The 17,127-nt window shown below is 36.9% G+C and overlaps 2 protein-coding genes across 3 annotated transcripts in view; both read right to left on the bottom strand.

Annotated features, from left to right (window-relative positions):
- Window positions 1–2,104: 2,104 nt before the first annotated feature.
- LOC114352948 (solute carrier organic anion transporter family member 2A1) lies at window positions 2,105–15,043 on the bottom strand. Its single transcript, XM_028304718.1, has 12 exons — window positions 15,019–15,043; window positions 8,213–8,377; window positions 7,588–7,758; window positions 7,067–7,255; window positions 6,489–6,689; window positions 5,981–6,102; window positions 5,790–5,885; window positions 5,231–5,424; window positions 4,151–4,264; window positions 3,543–3,664; window positions 3,027–3,167; window positions 2,105–2,544 (listed from the first exon to the last, which is right to left on the bottom strand). Exons 1-12 carry the CDS (start codon window positions 15,041–15,043, stop codon window positions 2,366–2,368), a joined length of 1,719 nt encoding a protein of 572 aa, XP_028160519.1. The 3' UTR covers window positions 2,105–2,365.
- The window catches only part of LOC114352940 (venom protease-like), a 37,102-nt gene continuing 24,529 nt past the window's right edge, over window positions 4,555–17,127 (bottom strand). Inside the window, exons 11-12 of one of the 2 annotated variants that reach the window (XR_003655898.1) lie at window positions 16,469–16,471; window positions 4,555–4,590 (exon numbers count right to left, since the gene is read on the bottom strand). The gene's annotated coding sequence lies outside the window, so the exon portion shown is untranslated. The remainder of the gene's footprint in view (window positions 4,591–16,468; window positions 16,472–17,127) is intronic. The other variant, XR_003655899.1, reaches the window with a different exon arrangement.

Here is a 17,127-nt window from a genome sequence, read left to right as displayed (position 1 = left end):
AAAACTTAGTAAATGATATGTAATTTTCTTTATTTTTAGCTATAACCTTGATGGGTCCTGATGTTTGTCCCAATTGACAAATAAATGGCTATCGTAGCCCGACAAGTTATGAAAAAATACAGGTACGAATTCAAAAAAAAATTCAAAAATTCAAAATTCAAAATTTCTTTATTTTCTTATAAGACACATTTACAGGGGTTGGGTGTCTCCTTTTAAGTTTAGAAAACCTGTATTAGAAGACGCCCGCTCTTTCGATCAGTTTTATACAATAAGAAAATAAATAAAATTACATGATTTTTTACTTACAAATTAATTCATACCCNTTCAGTTTCAAGATATCTAACGATTGAAAAATCAGCCCTAAAGTAAGACATTTTCATGGTAAACCTAACTCCTAATTCCCTAACTGCGCAAAAAAATATGCACTGCATCAGTGAAATCAAATTTCTAATTGTTTTTATAAAGCACCGGCGTAGCTGGCAATATTACCAGTTAACGGACTGCCACAACAAACAGTATCGTAACTAAAAAAATACCAACCGAATTGAGCACCTCTTCCTTTTGTTGAAGTTGGTTACAAATCATACTTAGCAGAATTGATACTGTTTGTTGTAGCAGTCGGTCTATCTAATACAGTGGTTCTTAACCGGTGGTCCGCGGACCACTGGTGGTCCCTGGAGACATTCCAAGTGGTCCACTAAGTGCACTTGCACACCTTGGTTAAAACCACTTTTAACTGATTTTTGCACTCAAACTGGTTTTGACCGATTATGAGGTGGTCCCTGACAAGACAGAAATTTGGTAAAATGGTCCCTCATGACTTAAAGGTTAAGAACCTCTGATCTAATATACATATAGATCGCGCAGTGGCATGTTTCTGTCTCTATCTTTAATTTAGTACAATACCATAGAGTAGATTATAGCACAAGTGTGACTGAAAGTGCGAATGAATTCATGTTAGTTCGTGCTGGAGTGAAAATATAATAATATGAGCCGATATAAATTGCTTAAAGTCATCACAACGCTAATTGACTTTGGTCACAGTTAAATGTTCAGAGGGCTGAGTGTGAGTTTCCATTAAAATCTATGAAGATTTTAGTTCTTGAAAGTATCCGCTAGGGGCGCTGTACAATCCGTCATACATTTAATGTCATTTTTTACGCGCTCACAGTGACAACGTTTTATGTAAACTCACACTAAGCACTCAGCTGGAGTCTTGTGGCCAGAGGATTTAAAAAAATATTAATAGGTAGTGTTTAGAAAACCAAACTAGTAGATATAACAAAAATAACTTAAATCAATGTCGTCGTAGCCGTAACTTTAATATTTTAAAATCTTCGATTTTTATTATTCTAGCCTTAAAATACAAAGTCACAGGCACAAATGCTGTGTCCATCACTGTGATGTCGTCAAACGAAAATAAACCTTATGTTTAAAAGCAAACGAATGAACGTGCACTGATAATATTCAGTACTTAATTTCTATAAGAAAATAAGAATTTGATATTTGGACGTATTTTTACAGTAAGTAACACTTACTTTTATTTGTATAGCATATTTTTCGCCAAATACGTATATTATACTCAATCTTTTAATAATGTTTCTTTTTATTAGTACAGAATTTATTTTAAACAACAATAATTTAAGATAATTGAAAAAAATATTACTGTTTAATTGAAGCCTCGTAAAGTCGTAATATATTGTGGAATTTATTTAATTTTTAACAAATTGCCAAAATGTTATTTATTCATATTTATAATATAATTTTATTTTATGATTATCAATTATTTATTTACTTAACCTACGCTTTTTAATCACATGAAAAGACTTATCTTTGGAACTTTACATAAGTAAAGCTGGTATAAAAGTCTTATTTAATTAATAGAATCAATTTTGTACGGATTTATTTTATTTTTTTTAATATAACAATAAGTACAATTTATCTTAGCTTAGATTTGTGTGGTGTATATGAAAAATGTTTTAGGCGTGCCATTTAGTTCCGAATTGTTGTAAAAATTGTTAAAAAAAATATAACATCTTCGAAAATAAATATTTTTATTTTATTATTACCTAATTATTCCTTATAATAAAATAAATAACTGATGCTTACTTACAATATAAAAAATGCAAAACTAAAAACATTAAAAACAACAAACTTATAAAAATCAATTCACAAAATTGTCATTTACCAATATCAAGTTTCTTTTCTCACTAATTCTAGTAGTTTCTTCCATGGAAATATTTTATTCTTCCTTGTTTTTAGTCCGATCGAGGTAGCCATGCTTAAATTACTTTTTATGGACAGCAAAGAGGGCAATATTTACATTTAACGGACTTCACCTTACGTAAAAAATATCACCTTTTACTCATAAATCGACGCCCCCATTGCTTTCATTTTCTCCTTTAGAACTAACCGCGACTTTGCTCGCAATAATGCTAACGATGGCAGAGAGTAAACAGAATCCCGCGCTGACAGCCGCCATAGAGAATATGGTCGGGCGGTGGAATTGACAAGTGCCGTCCACTGAGTATGCACACGTCAAATCTGTAAAAAAACTTTAATTGTAATATTCAAAGTTAATAAAATAAAGTAAAGGACCTATTATTGGCCCCTGAGGTGTACTCTAATAATTTGCTTCTTTAAAAAGCCATTAACTGTAAGTTTTTTGTAGATACTTAATGAAAGTGAAATTGAAGACTATTTTTAATTTAATTCATTATTTTCATATTTACATTATGCTCGAACAATCACGTCTAAAGCTTTTGACCGTCAACGAAAATGATAAACAAAAATTTGACTAGCGTGAAAATATAAATATTTGCTGGGATTATCTGCGGAGAGAGTATAATGAGCATGCTTAAGCTGCAAAGGCAACAACATCTGGGGTACCGCAAGGCCCGTCTTTTGGTCCAATGTTATTCCTTATTGATTGAAATAACGAAGTCACAAAATGACACAATTTAAACTTAATATCCTAAACAAAAGGTTCAAAATCAATTGGGGAGATAGGTTTATGGGTTACTCACGACTAATAAGCTTGTAGAGTAGATGTCCCAACACATGCGCCAGCAGACCTATGGCAGCCAGCATGACGCCCATTGCTACGGGCTTGTCGCGGCGCTGCACCGCGCGTAGGAACACCATGCCTTGCATCAGCAGGGCCGCACCTAAGACACAAATGTTGAAGACAGAATTACAGAATTGAGTCCAAAATTCGATTCAATTTCGAGCAAGACTGAGGCTTCTGATTGGTTGAATTTCAATTTTTAGACCAATCAGGACAAAATACATTTTTCTATGCATGAAAAGGTATTTGACCGCAATCGCACTAAGATTGCATCGAGTTTTGAGCGCTTTTTATAATATGGACATTATGGACCTTAGTTTCATTACAGCGACAGAACAGATACGCAGCATATTATATTCAGACTAAGCATTTTGTTGTTCTTTGCAAGAGTAATGTTTATTTTGAATGGCAATGGGAACTATGACGTCATAAATTTAGGAATTTTTATTTATTAAAATAATTCAATCGTACTGACCGCTCACAGCAAGGATGACAGTGAGGATGACTTGATAAATAGAGTAGACAAAGTGACAGGAGGGCAGCGCGCACGCTCCTCTCACCACGAGGCTGGTAGAACAGGTGCAGTTGCCGAAAACCCTGAAATAATAAATAAGGGTATTAGTAGCCGTGATTCCTACAAAGTAGAACAGAGCAAACACTACCCTTATTGTGTAAATCGTAAGAGGCGACTAATGATCGAATGAAATTGACAGAATGAAATCTGATTGGTTTTTCTTTTTCAAAGCATTTCTCCACTCCGCCTTGGTGGAAATCTGTCTTAAGGGAGAAAAATACGAACATCGTGCCTCCCCAATCTGTTTGGCCAGTTTGGCGAGTGTAGGCCAGCCAAATTCTCCATTTGCTTCGTAAATTGGAGAGAGTCATACTCATGCAGTGGATACTAAATAACGATTTATTACCAAGTCTTTTTCTTCCTCGGTCCCTTACTGATGAGGATCGCGACCATCATATTTTATAGTATTACCAGGTGCATGCCAATAAATAATTCTATCAATAAAAGGCAATATAAAAAACAACTATAACTTGCATTATAAACGGCGTGTAGGAAAGTTAACGACTTACAAGAAGCTATTGAGGTCCTCGTAGTCGGAGCAGCCGGCCTGGCACGGCGAGAAGTAAGTGGTACTCGTATCCAGGGCGCACACTGGGGCGAAGCCGTAACGGTAGGACTCGCAACTGGAATAAAAAGTAGTAACTATTGTATTACATACAACAAAGAAGATTTTTATAGAGCAAATGCTTCACCATCTTCTACAACCACTACATAGACATTGAAGATCTAGAAAGATCATCTAAAGCCCGGTCCGTGAGCACGTAGAATTTTGTCCAATGACCCCTAGCTACCCATCCTTATCGCTCGCGCGTAATTATATTGCTGTCGCGACTGTGCGACCGGCACCCGCAGTGAGGTTGCGAGCGCGATAGCAACATAATTACGAGCGAGTGATAAGGATGGGTAGCTAGGGGTCATTGGACAAAATTCTACGTGCTCACGGACCAGACTATAAGTAGGTAACTGTAGTTTGTTCGACAATTAAACCCAAGTAAAGAACACTTACCCGCACTGGCTACGCCAAATCGGCCTCTAAAACGTGCCTATCAGACTTAAATGCATTGATCGCCATCGCTGCACGGCGGCTGATCGCATGTGATCGCGTTGGTTTAACTGAACCTTAACTCCATGCCGGCTCCAACGTCGCCAGTGTCACAGGAGATAGCCGATAGGAAGATGGCGACGAAGATCTTGACTTCTTAGGTTTGTTCGGGATCTAAACTCAAGTAAAGATTAACACCTACTCGCACTGGTTACTGCAGATCGAGCTCTAAAACGTGCCTAACTCCATGCTGGCGAAGTCGCCAGTGTCACAGGAGATGGCTGCGATGACAGCAAAGAAGATGGCGACGAAGATCGCGACGATGTAGTCAGTCTGTTCGAGATCTACCAGACCCAGAAGAAGAATAACTCACAAGCACTGGCTACTGCATATCAGCCTCTCAAACGTGCCATACTCCATGCCAGCGACGTCGCCAGTGTCGCAGGAGATGACTACGATGACAGCAAAGATGGCGACATAGATCGCGATTATGTAGGTAGGTAGTCTTTGAGATTCAAAGTCCAAACCCAGGTAAATAATAACTCACAAGCATTGGTTACTGCAGATCGGGCTCTCAAACGTGCCATACTCCATGCCGGCAACGTCGCCAGTGTCGCACGAGATAGCCGCGATGACAGCAAAGAAGATGGCCACGAAGATCGCCACTATGCCGCCGACGCGCGAAGCTGTGTTCGCTTTGACGCCGTCACTGCGCCGCACTGAGAAGCGCACGCGGAATATCTAGAAGAAAATGATGTGAAACTTCTAAACAATCCCAATCTAAGACCTAAATTCAATTAACAGGTAGACGTTTTTAAGGAAGTCTTAAAATGAGATTTTCAAATTGTCATAACTCGGGGAGTTTTATGCTTTTTTAGGTACTTTAGGTAGTTTTTTCGCTATTGAAAGGTCATTCATTCAACACCAAAATTAAAAATTCATCATGCCTTTTAGCACTCTGCTAATTTTTAGACTTGGACTGACTATTTGAACAGACAGAGACCCGGATTCAGCTCGCTGAATGAATGCTCTTTTTTTAAACCCTCAACACTTAATGTTTTCCAAAAAACGTTAGGTTACTTCTGAAGTAAGGTGGTTCTTCTTACCATGACGAAGAAGATAATGACGAGAGGTCGGAATGTTCTGGCGACCAGTGTAGGGCTTCGTAGGTCTGCCCGCGCAGCCTCCACGTGGTATCTTGCCTGAAATGATGTATAGCGTTAAGTTATTAGCAATAAGCCAGTGTTTCTTTAAGTAATGACTTACGTAAGAAAATAATAAAATCGTGGCATTTTACTTCAATGTAGTCCCAGTCGTAGTAGACGAAACTAAACAGTCCAGCATTGATGAAACCAAGAGCGCCAATTTGAAGAATTAGGTATTTTCTGCTGAGTACTCTGCCGACTGCTGCAAAGAATCCTACAAACAAAAAAAAAACGTGAATGATGAAATAAACGAAAACTTTGCAAAAGATAACTATCTTTTTTCCAAAGCTTTATGAGAATGTAGAACACAATCATCATCATCATCATCATTTCAGCCATAGGACGTCCACTGCTGAACATAGGCCTCCCCTAATGCTTTCCACGTTGTTCGATTGGTAGCGGCCTGCGTCCAGCGCTTCCCTGCTACCTTTACGATGTCGTCGGTCCACCTTGTAGGTGGACGTCCCACGCTGTGTTTTCCGGTAGGCGGCCTCCATTCCAGAACCTTGCAGCCCCATCGGCCGTCAGTTCTGCGTACTATGCCCGTTGCCACATCAGCTTGCTAGTAGTAGAACACAATAAAAATATTTAAACCCTTACCGCCATCATCGGGTTCAACTTCCACCAAGAGTCCCTCACTATTGTGCATCCTCTTCGGGAAGAGAGTGAAGAGGACGGCGAACATAAGCGTCAGCATAGAGAGGGACAGCTGCGCCTCCCACCAGTCGTCGCGGACGGCACTCCCGCGCAGCCAGTCCTTGCCACTGAGCCCGAGGGATAAGCGGATGGAGATGAGGATTCCTGGAAAATAATAGATGAGGTAAGTGTAGAATAAATATGTGTTGGAAAAGTGCTTATCTTGCATGCTCCACTTAAGTAAGTCATTTGAAAAAAAAGTGACAGAAGATTTTTTTTTGAACAACTATAGATGCAGATGACAGTTTATAGAGAATAGCCTGAATGTTATCTAAAGGCATGGGAGTTCCCCTGCCAAGATAAGCTAAGCGACGCGCCACATTATTTTGACCAGCTAGGCAGCTGTAGAGTTTGTGGGCCAGTAAGAAGAGCTTTTTTAGGCTTATTAAAATTGTTGCGTCTTCATCGGATTGGAACCTTTATAATCTATTTAAAAGACTTCTTTTGACTTGATAGGGTACAGAAGATCAATCTCCCCTCACCATAAAAGTACGGTCCATTCTCCGGCTGATGATCGTCCAGATACGTCATTCCGTGCGCCCAGATGCTAATCTTGGCGAAGGCGCACAGGATCGCCGTGAGTACGAGGAAGACAGTTCGAGGAACGATGAACTGGTGTATGTCGTAGGAATACCCTGAATGCCCTGAGATTACCCCTCCTCCGCAGAGATCTGTGGAAATATGGGTAAAATGTTAATTGAAGTAGGTACCTTTCAAATGAGTTTGGAAAAGGTTTTGTTGCCTTTTCGTGAAATATTCTATGTAGATCATAGATGATGATGATGATGATGATGCTAAACTTGCATACTTTATTTATGTCATTTCATAACATTAGAAGTCTTCAAGTAAAAAGCTCTGTCTCTTACTGTTACTCTGTATGAGACAGACTGATTGCAGTGAGATTAGTTCCTTGGTTGAGGTCTTAGTCCAGTGGTCCACTGGCAGTGGACGTCATTTGACTAACGAACGAAGAACGAAAGGTTACCACAATAATCAGTATTACCAACTGAAGGCGGGTTAGGCTCCGCGAATGGGAAGGCCAGCACCACAAGGCCTGAGGCCGCAGCCGCCGTCAGCCAGCCTGCCAGCGCGAAGTTCCTCTTCCCTCGCCCCCACCATGCCAGGGCTGCTCCAAGGAAGAACTCCGCACCCCCTACTCCCATGAGGACAAAATCTGAAAATTGTTGAGTGTTGTCGTTCGTCATAAGAAAATTTTATTGTTTAAAGAACTGAAGCATTTTTATTCTACTGACTCTTCAACAGCTAAGAGCCTGTTGTGGCCCATAACATTAATGTCTACATCTTCTACCATGCTGATTTCCTTCTACCGTCTTTCTACCATACGTAACTGGAGATACAATCTCGCTCTCTGCTAACATTATGGTCCTGAAGTCATCATCATCAGGTCATTTAGTCTCCACTACAGGAGCACTACCTTCTACATATTATTTATCTGAGGCAATTAAAACTTCAGCTAATCCCCAAAGTGCTGACATGCTTAGAACTAAGTAAAGCGTTTGCTTCTCCCTATCAAGGCTCCTAACGCCCCAACCTTCCAATCTGTAAATCATTGCGGGGGGCTTATGTTTAGCAGTAGACTGAGTATCGAGTACTATTTACGTACCTACCTTGAGTCAAGGGTACGGTGAGTCCTGTGTCTGCATCCCTTTGCAGTAGCAAGAAGACGTTGTGGTCCAGCAGGATGACGATCAGCATGGCGCCCTGCAGGAACAGGTCGAAGCGAGGGATGGTGAGCACGTACGTCCGAAGGAAGTGCCATGGCTTGTGGAGTGCTGAAAGTTTGAAGCAGATACTATCTGTTAGGTAGTCTGATTCGTGAGATAAAGCTAAGTTACTCTAAAAACTTCACTTATTCCTATTATTACTTAATAACGCGTGTAAAAAACCTATCCCAAAGCCGAAGGCTACTTTGTCTACAATTGGAAACTTATGGTTTAGGAGATATTGAAGGTCAGCCAAAATATTATTCGCACCGAAATCTGAACGTTTTAGTTTTTACCTACCCACTTACTTCACTGTCTTCTTATTTCCGTGTGGTAACGCCTAGAATAACACACAGGCAATGTTGATTCCTAACGTACTCGTATTTTCTTTTAATTTCGATAGGAGTTATGATTTTGTTTTGAAAACTTAATTGATAGGAGTTATGATTTTGTTTTGAAAACTTAATTTTTGATTTTGATTTTGTTATCTTAATGGAAGTGTGATAAGCTTGTTGTATCATAAAAAAGTACTGTAAACAGATGACAAATTATTGTTTTTTTTTAAGATTCGTTATTGCTATATTTCTAGCTCTCTAACTTTTACGTCTTTAATAATCAATAAAATAAAACTTAACTTAATGGCGTACCAAAATCTGAACCACTGAACGCCTAGTAATAACACACTGGCAAACTTTTGTTCCTATCCCGCATAGTGTAACTGCACCATATAGTCCAGTCAATAAAGCATTATAGATGGAAATCCGTGGAACACAATTTTTGACTTTGGGACTTTATTTAGACTAGTTAGGAGGTGAACATAGCAAAAGTCCCCGCCCTTAGCCCTTGAGCCGGCGGGGTGAGGGGGGTTTAAAGGTACCACTTTTCGGTTTTTCGCTTAATCCTCGGAAACTATGCGTCCTAGTGACATGACTACTATGAACAAAAAAAAGCTTATTCAATTTGCTACAGGTGAGATAGTCAAGTTTTTCTATATCTTGTATAGTTTTTGCGGCATCTGTTCTAGAAGGTCTGTAATATTGGAAATTTTATTTTTGTCTTACATGTTCCCATCAGGAGAAAATCGACTAAATCAACATTGAGCAAATATTTTAGACATGCGGAAGCATGTTAAGCCTAGTTCCAGGGAGAAGACTGCACTGTGCGTATATTTAGACGAATCAATTGGAGCCACTTTTGACTCCACATCACTCAAAAACTACTGTGCATTAACACTTCAAATTTGGCTCATGTGTTGAGACTTGCAAGATAAATATCAGCTTCAAATTTCATAAATATACCTCAAACGGATCTTTAGGTATTGACGTCCAAAAATCTACATATCTGACCTATAGACCAAATTCTAACAACTTTCAGATGACCTTGAAGGTTCAAATTTGGCATACAGATAGGTAGATGTGTAAATACAAAGGAACAAATAAAAAACCAGTAAATTTTAACATTTTACATTTTTAGATAGATTTTAGTGTTCTAAATGTCGATTTTTGAACGTCAATACCTAAATAACCGTTTGAGGTATATTTATGAAATTTGAAGCTGATGTTTATCTTGCAAGTCTCAACACATGAGCCAAATTTGAAGTGTTAATGCACAGTAGTTTTTCAGTGATGAGGAGTCAAAAGTGGCTCCAATTGGGTCGTCTAAATATACGCACGGTGCCGTCCCCTCCCTGGAACTAGACTTAACGGGCTCCTGCATGTCTAAAATGTTTGCTTAATGTTGATTTAGTCGATTTTCTATTGATGGGAACATGTAAGACAAAAATAAAATTTCCAAAATTACAGACCTTCTAGAGCAGATGCCGTGAAAACTATAAAAGATATAGAAAAACTTGATTGTCTCACCTGCAGCAAATTGAATAACCTTTTTTTGGTTCATAGTAGTCATGTCACTAGGACGCATAGTTTCCGAGGATTAAGAGAAAAACCGAAAAGTAGTACCTTTAAACCCCCCTCTCCCCGGCGGCTCAAGGGCTAAGGGCGGGGACTTTTGCTATGTTCACCTCCTAACTAGTCTAAATAAAGTCCCGAGGTCAGAAATTATGTTCCACGGATTTCTCTCTACACCGTCGTTAAAGCATTCATTGACTGGACTAATACTTATCAATACAATTCATGCGAATTTGAGTTCCTATTATGGAATCTTGCTAAAAGAACATTAAGTTTACCAAGGACGTATCTTTACTCATTTGCCTCTACTAAAATGATGAAATTCAAGTTTTGTTATCAGTGGCGGCGTAGCATAGGTTGGCACCCGGGGCGATCACCCCCCTTCCCCCCGTCATAAGTCCTAAGGTACCCCCTGGTACCCCCCAGGATTTTGGGGTTACCTATCGATTCGAAGATTGAAAAACAATCGCACCCCTCCGTATCATGACATAGACCAGGGATGGCGAACCAATGGCACGCGCCACAATATTTAGGGCACGCCACCAATCACAAAATTTAACTTGTACTATCTATACCCCTCATTGATAGCATTAGGTGTTATTTGATGGCACGTCTATGACTACATCAAACATTTTTTTCGGAAAAGTGGCACGTTGACATAAAGGTTCGCCATTCCTGACATAGACCGTAGACTTGCAATGCAGATGCGCCAGTGAGTACTAATCTGCGCGACTTGTGTCCACCCCCTGATGCTTGGCCCTCGGGGTGGACCGCCCCCACCGCCCCCCCTTACGCTGCTACTGTTTGTTATGTTAAAAAATACGTACCAAAATCAATAGTTGAAAATGAAAAATAATAAAGAAACACTATGCACGATTTTCGGTAGGCACGTTTATTTGATCGGGATTGGTATTTGGTCACTCTCGCGTCGCCCGGTGGTCTAGCCACGTCGGCGCCAGCGCGGCGGCGCGTGGTCTCTCTCTTTCATCTTTGCCGCGCTTTGCCGCCTCAGTGTCGCTCGCGCCGCTCCGCGCTCCGCGCTCTTGATCGGTTTCTTCGGTCATCGAATTTTCAAATTGCTTTGCAATTTTTGATTGTTTCTCGTGCGGTTTCAAGTAATTAGTATGTGATAGTGAGTGAGTGTTAAATTATGGTGTACTCGGGCAAATACCTACGACCTGCAGCGGAGCAAGCCATCCTAGATGTGATAAGGGAACTCCGGACTACGTTGAATAGTCGGTAAGTAAGTACCTAGCTATGTAAGTTATTTACTTAGCTATAAATCTAAATGGGTTTTTTTAATATAGGAAGTTACTAAATAAAATCAATGTTGTGTACCATATTAATCAAATACTCTCGCGGTCGCAGTAGGCAGCGGGAAAGCGCGTAGGTACGTAGGTTAGGTACGCTCCAATAAACAAAATCTTAAGAACAATAAAGGTTTTTTTCTTGGCTCTCGCGGTTTGCAAAAAATGATTTCTCACCAATAATATTTTGTAATATTGCCTACTTGCACTTAACTTACATAATGCGTAGTTTAAGTCTTCGGGATACGTTTTTTTGATTTTAACACCTTTTATAATATCATCTATACTGCTTTTTAGTTTAAACTTATAAGTTTAAAAGCTGATTCTGATCTAACACACTCCCTAAGATGAATTACTCTTTTATGTTCATCGACTTGCGTGTAACTTTTTACGAATCATTTATTGCATTTTAGTTTAATTCGTTTGTAACTACTGAAGTCGCTAGGTATTTTTAAATTAATTAAAACTTTCATAAATCAATCTGGAGTTATTTTAATCTTCGATAAGATACAATAATTTAATACGTTGAAAACACGTGCTCTATAATAAGTTGTTTTTGTTTAATCCTTTCCTAATCAATGATTTACGTATGTATTAATCATATTTATCATTCTTTTGGACTTAAATTATATAACGTACAATTAATAAGAGATTGCAAAAAATAGCATAATACTCAATAATCAATACGTTTATTAATAAAATTATTAATAAAAATAATGTTCAAGGATAATTAATTTACCTATTACGTACACATTAATCTCGCTACTTGCCTACCAGTGGCGTAGCTTGGGGGGGGCAGGGGGGGCCATGGCCCCGGGCGGCATATGAAAGGGGGCGGCGGATAAGAAAAAAAAACATTGCATGAACAAGAAAAAAAAAGTTATTCCAAATCGCGTCGTAATATGTTACGTACCGATAAAGCGAAACGAAACGCACAAGTGTGCGCAAGAGAGGACGATAATCGCTTGGTCGACGCGTGACGAGCTCTACAATATGCTAAAAGTTTATGTGAAGAACTTGAAATTTCAGTAGAACCCCCAAGACAAATCAAGAGAAAGCATCTTTTTGGCGATGGATCTTTAGACGTTGGGTTATCGTACGAGAATGAACTCAGGCGAACAATGTTCAATTCAATAGACAGAGTAACTGCTGAAATTCGTGATCGATTCCAACAGCTGCAAAATCTAGCGCAAAAGTATTTCTTTTTAATGCCGGCAGTAATGCTGAGCTCAGAAAAACTTAATCTAAGTAGATCAAGCTCCTCGAGACATAAATACAGATGAGTTCCAACATAAGCGCGCAAGTCTACGAGCGTTCGTAGCTGCAACAAATCCAGACTGTAAAAAAGAGCTTAAATGAAGTCCGGCTCTCTGGGATTATTAAAATACAGTGTGAGTCACGTTAAAGTGTACATATGAAAGTAGATTAAACTAGACCTATTTTTATCGACAAAAAAGAGGTAAAAAAATTTTTGAGATTTTTTTTTAATTTTTTATAGAATTTTTTTTCTTCCAATTACTTATTGTAAAGAAAACATAATAACTTTTAAACTAAGCGGTATATCTTGATAAAATAAAAACAGTCATAATGCTAAATAACAGGCAATACTAAAAAAATACATAAAATACACAAAAAAGGCCAACAAATAATAAAAAAATTAAACATTTTGAAAAAAATCCGCTTAAAAATTCGTGTTTTTTTGGTTATTTGATAAATTTCTCCAAAAAATGCCCCTATAACCGGTAGTTTTTATTACTTTGTGTTATTCTCTATCGTATTATCTTCGTAAAACGAAAAATCACATGTCTCTATCCCTATCACAACGTTTGAAATGATCGTTTGAACTAAGCCTCTCCGGGCGCGCCATTCAACGCTTCGTTAACAACGAAACTGAAAATGGCTCTAGATTTGTAATTTTGATAAAGACAAGTTAGATTTCAAATAAAAACAAAAGATTTCGAAGTAAAATAAGCATTTTAGTTAAAATTAAAATTGTCTCTAACTGTAGCGGAGAATAATGTTGTGGCAGGCCTTTGTTCAAACGATCATAGCAAATGTTGTGATAGGGTTAGAGACATGCGATTTTTGGTTTTACAAAGATAATACGATAAAAAATAATACAAAGTAATAAAAACCACCTGTTATAGGGGCATTTTTTGGAGAAATTTATCAAATAACCAAAAAAACACGAATTTTAAAGCAGATTTTTTTCAAAAAGTATCATTTTTTATTATTTGTTGGCCTTTTTTGTGTATTTTATGTATTTTTTTAGTATCGCCTGTTATTTAGCATTATTACTGTTTTTATTTTATCAGGATATACCACTTAGTTTAAAAGTTATTACGTTTTCTTTACAATAAGTAATTGGAAGAAATAAAATTCTATAAAAAATTAAAAAAAAATCTCAAAAAATTTTTGACCTCTTTTTTGTCGATAACAATAGGTCTAGTTTCATCTATTTTCATATGTACACTTTAACGTGACTCACACTGTATATTATTGACTCCAAACTTGAAGATGACTGGATGATTGATCCAACGAAAGTAATAAAAACCACCTGTTATAGGGGCATTTTTTGGAGAAATGTATCAAATAACCAAAAAACACGAATTTAAAAGCAAATTTTTTTCAAAAAGTATCATTTTTTATTATTTGTTGGCATTTTTTGTGTATTTTATGTATTTTTTTAGTATCGCCTATTATTTAGCATTATTACTGTTTTTATTTTATCAGGATATACCGCTTAGTTTAAAAGTTATTACGTTTTCTTAAAATAAGTAATTGGAAGAAAAAAAAATTCTAATAAAAAAATTTAAAAAAAATCTCAAAAAAAATTTGACCTCTTTTTTGTCGATAAAAATAGGTCTAGTTTAATCTATTTTCATATGTACACTTTAACGTGACTCACACTGTATATAATTTAAGATAATATTTACTCTCAATTGACAAGCAATTGGGTTTCAAGCAATTGCTTCTCTTTAATGTATTTTCCTTCTGAAGCAGTGCGTGGTAGTTTATTTTGACTTTCAACAAATAAGGTGAATAGTGTACCTGAAGTCCATTCAATATAATATTTATAAACTATAAAATATTTATAATTAAAATAAAGGGCGGCGCATTTCCGGACGGCCCCGGGCGGCTAAAAGCCACGCTACGCCACTGTTGCCTACCTACGTTTTCTGTTATGTTTCTATATTTTGGTAAAATTTTCGTATTTATACGCGTACCTACGTACGATACCTACCTAGTTTTTAATCGTATTAACTCAAATCGAATTAATTTTATTGTAATTTTGTTTACACGACTTGTATTTTTTTAGCTAAACAACGTGTTTAAAAGGCCCTCTAAAAACTTTTCCATAATGTACTAAAGAAAAACTTTCTCCTATTACTTAAAATATTTCTGTTAAGATACCAGCCAGAATCATCACACTTTTTAAAAGTATTTATTTTCCCAAATATTATCAAATTGAAAGTAAAAATATAAACGTACTTACCTGGTACTTGATTTATAAACCCCATTATCACCGAAAATCACAAACACAACTAAATTATATCTCATAAAAAGTTCGCTAAGTTATCAAAACAGTAACTCATACTAATCGATATTTTTGCCGGTTTTAATGGAACCCAACAGTCGTCTGTCCTCTGCAAGGCATTTTCACAAACTCGCTATCAATGTTTTATCGATACTCATTTATCTATCAAAGCAGCAAATCAAGTGTACATTTCATTGCAAAGATCGCTCTTATTTCATAGCAGATTTAAGGGTTATCTGAAAATTAACATGTGTGTCTGAAAAGTGGTATACGTCACACACAGGTGATGTCCCATTTTTGGTCTTATCATGCACGCTTAAGGATGAAAATCTAGTGAAGTAGGTACCTACTATTTCCGCATTTTAATCACTACTTAACGGTTGTGAGTCAGTTTGATAAGTGATAAAATCAGCTAGATAGTTAAGATATATTATCTTTATTAGTTCGTTTCAACCAAATGACGCCCACTGCTGGACAAAGGCCTCCCCCAAGAATTCCCTAACAACCGAACTTTATTAGTCAAACTTGCAAATTAACTGATTTGACGGTCTGTCTATATTTTAAAGATTCCTTAATCGCCTGGACCAATTTTACCAATTCTTTTTTATAATGTTCGTTGAAGTCCAAAGATGGTTTTTACGACGAGAAAAATTCGAATAATTTCCGGGAAAACTCCGGGCGAAGCCGCGGGCGGAAAGCTAACGTAAAAAATCCCAACTAATATTATAAATGCGAAAGTAACTCTGTCTGTCTGTCTGTCTGTCTGTCTGTCTGTCTGTCTGTCTGTCTGTCTGTCTGTCTGTCTGTCTGTTACGCTTTCCCGCTTAAACCTCGCAACCGATTTTGATGAAATTTGGCATAGAGATAGTTTGAGTCCCGGGAAAGAACATAGGATAATTTTTATCCCGGTTTTTGAAACAGGGACGCGCGCGATAAAGTTTTTCTGTGACACACAAAATTCCACGCGGGCGAAGCCGCGGGCGGAAAGCTAGTAAACAATAAGAATAGGAATAATAATATTTTCAGTTATCTACATCATATACAACGACAACAACAAAATAACACAGGCACAAAATAGAAAAAGGTTTTTATAGATTAATTACTATATTACCATAATGTACTAAAATAAAAAGTAAAGAAAAAAAACAAGAAAAATAAATGAAAGCTTACCTTAACCCTTAAAAACGTAGTAGGAAAACATTGGTAAAAGTTAATAAAACGATCTTATATCAAGTTATTTGTATTGTTACTTTATTTTCACGTTTGTGAAATTACAAAATGTTATCATTATTCATTAATTTAAAAACACTTAATGCAATAGAGATTCTTAGAGTTATCTTCGTCTATTCTAGAAAATAATATTAGAACAACAATTAATCATTTTCCTGATAAACTACGTAATACTTACTTACTGCGAAACTAAGAAAGTATTTCATATTTATTATTTTAATTGTAAAAAGCTTATAGTATAACATAAGTACACACAATATTAAAGTAAGTTACCTATTTGTCACGTTTTTATATCACATATTTTGTTCTATTCACTAGGCAAATGTAGAATTAAAAAAAAGTGCAATAATGAGTAATTTGTCAAAATATAAAAGTTAAGCATATAATACATAGTTAATACAGTTATAAATACAGGTTACACTTTAAAATTGATTTATTTTGTAACACCCTGTATGTATTAGAAATAGCAAGATCAGATCATACAGTCTTGGTAGGTCACTGTGACCCTATCGGCAACTTTAGGTCACAATGACACAAGTAGAAAAGTTGAATGTTTTAAAGATTTTTGTATAAAAAGAAAAATATTTATTCCAAAGTTTGATCTCAACGTCTCAATAAATATATTTTGGATTCTTAAAACTATTATTAATAATATGGTAACTATTTGTTCCAATATTCACTTAATTTATTTATTTACAACTTTTCTATCCAGTGCATCTAGACAATGTAACATCGAACCCTATACAATATAAATATCACTGCTGTTTTGTTCATAGATAACTTGGCGATGTTGGGACGAAGCGAATCGAATAGAAGTCGAATGTCACATTGTCTAGA

The sequence above is a fragment of the Ostrinia furnacalis genome, unplaced genomic scaffold, assembly GCF_004193835.3.
Source record: "Ostrinia furnacalis isolate ACB-3 unplaced genomic scaffold, ASM419383v2 OfSCF1486, whole genome shotgun sequence".
Classification (NCBI taxonomy): Eukaryota; Metazoa; Arthropoda; class Insecta; order Lepidoptera; family Crambidae; genus Ostrinia; species Ostrinia furnacalis.
The sequence above is the reverse complement of the archived record's forward strand: the minus strand, read 5'-3'. Positions and strand labels throughout refer to the sequence as shown.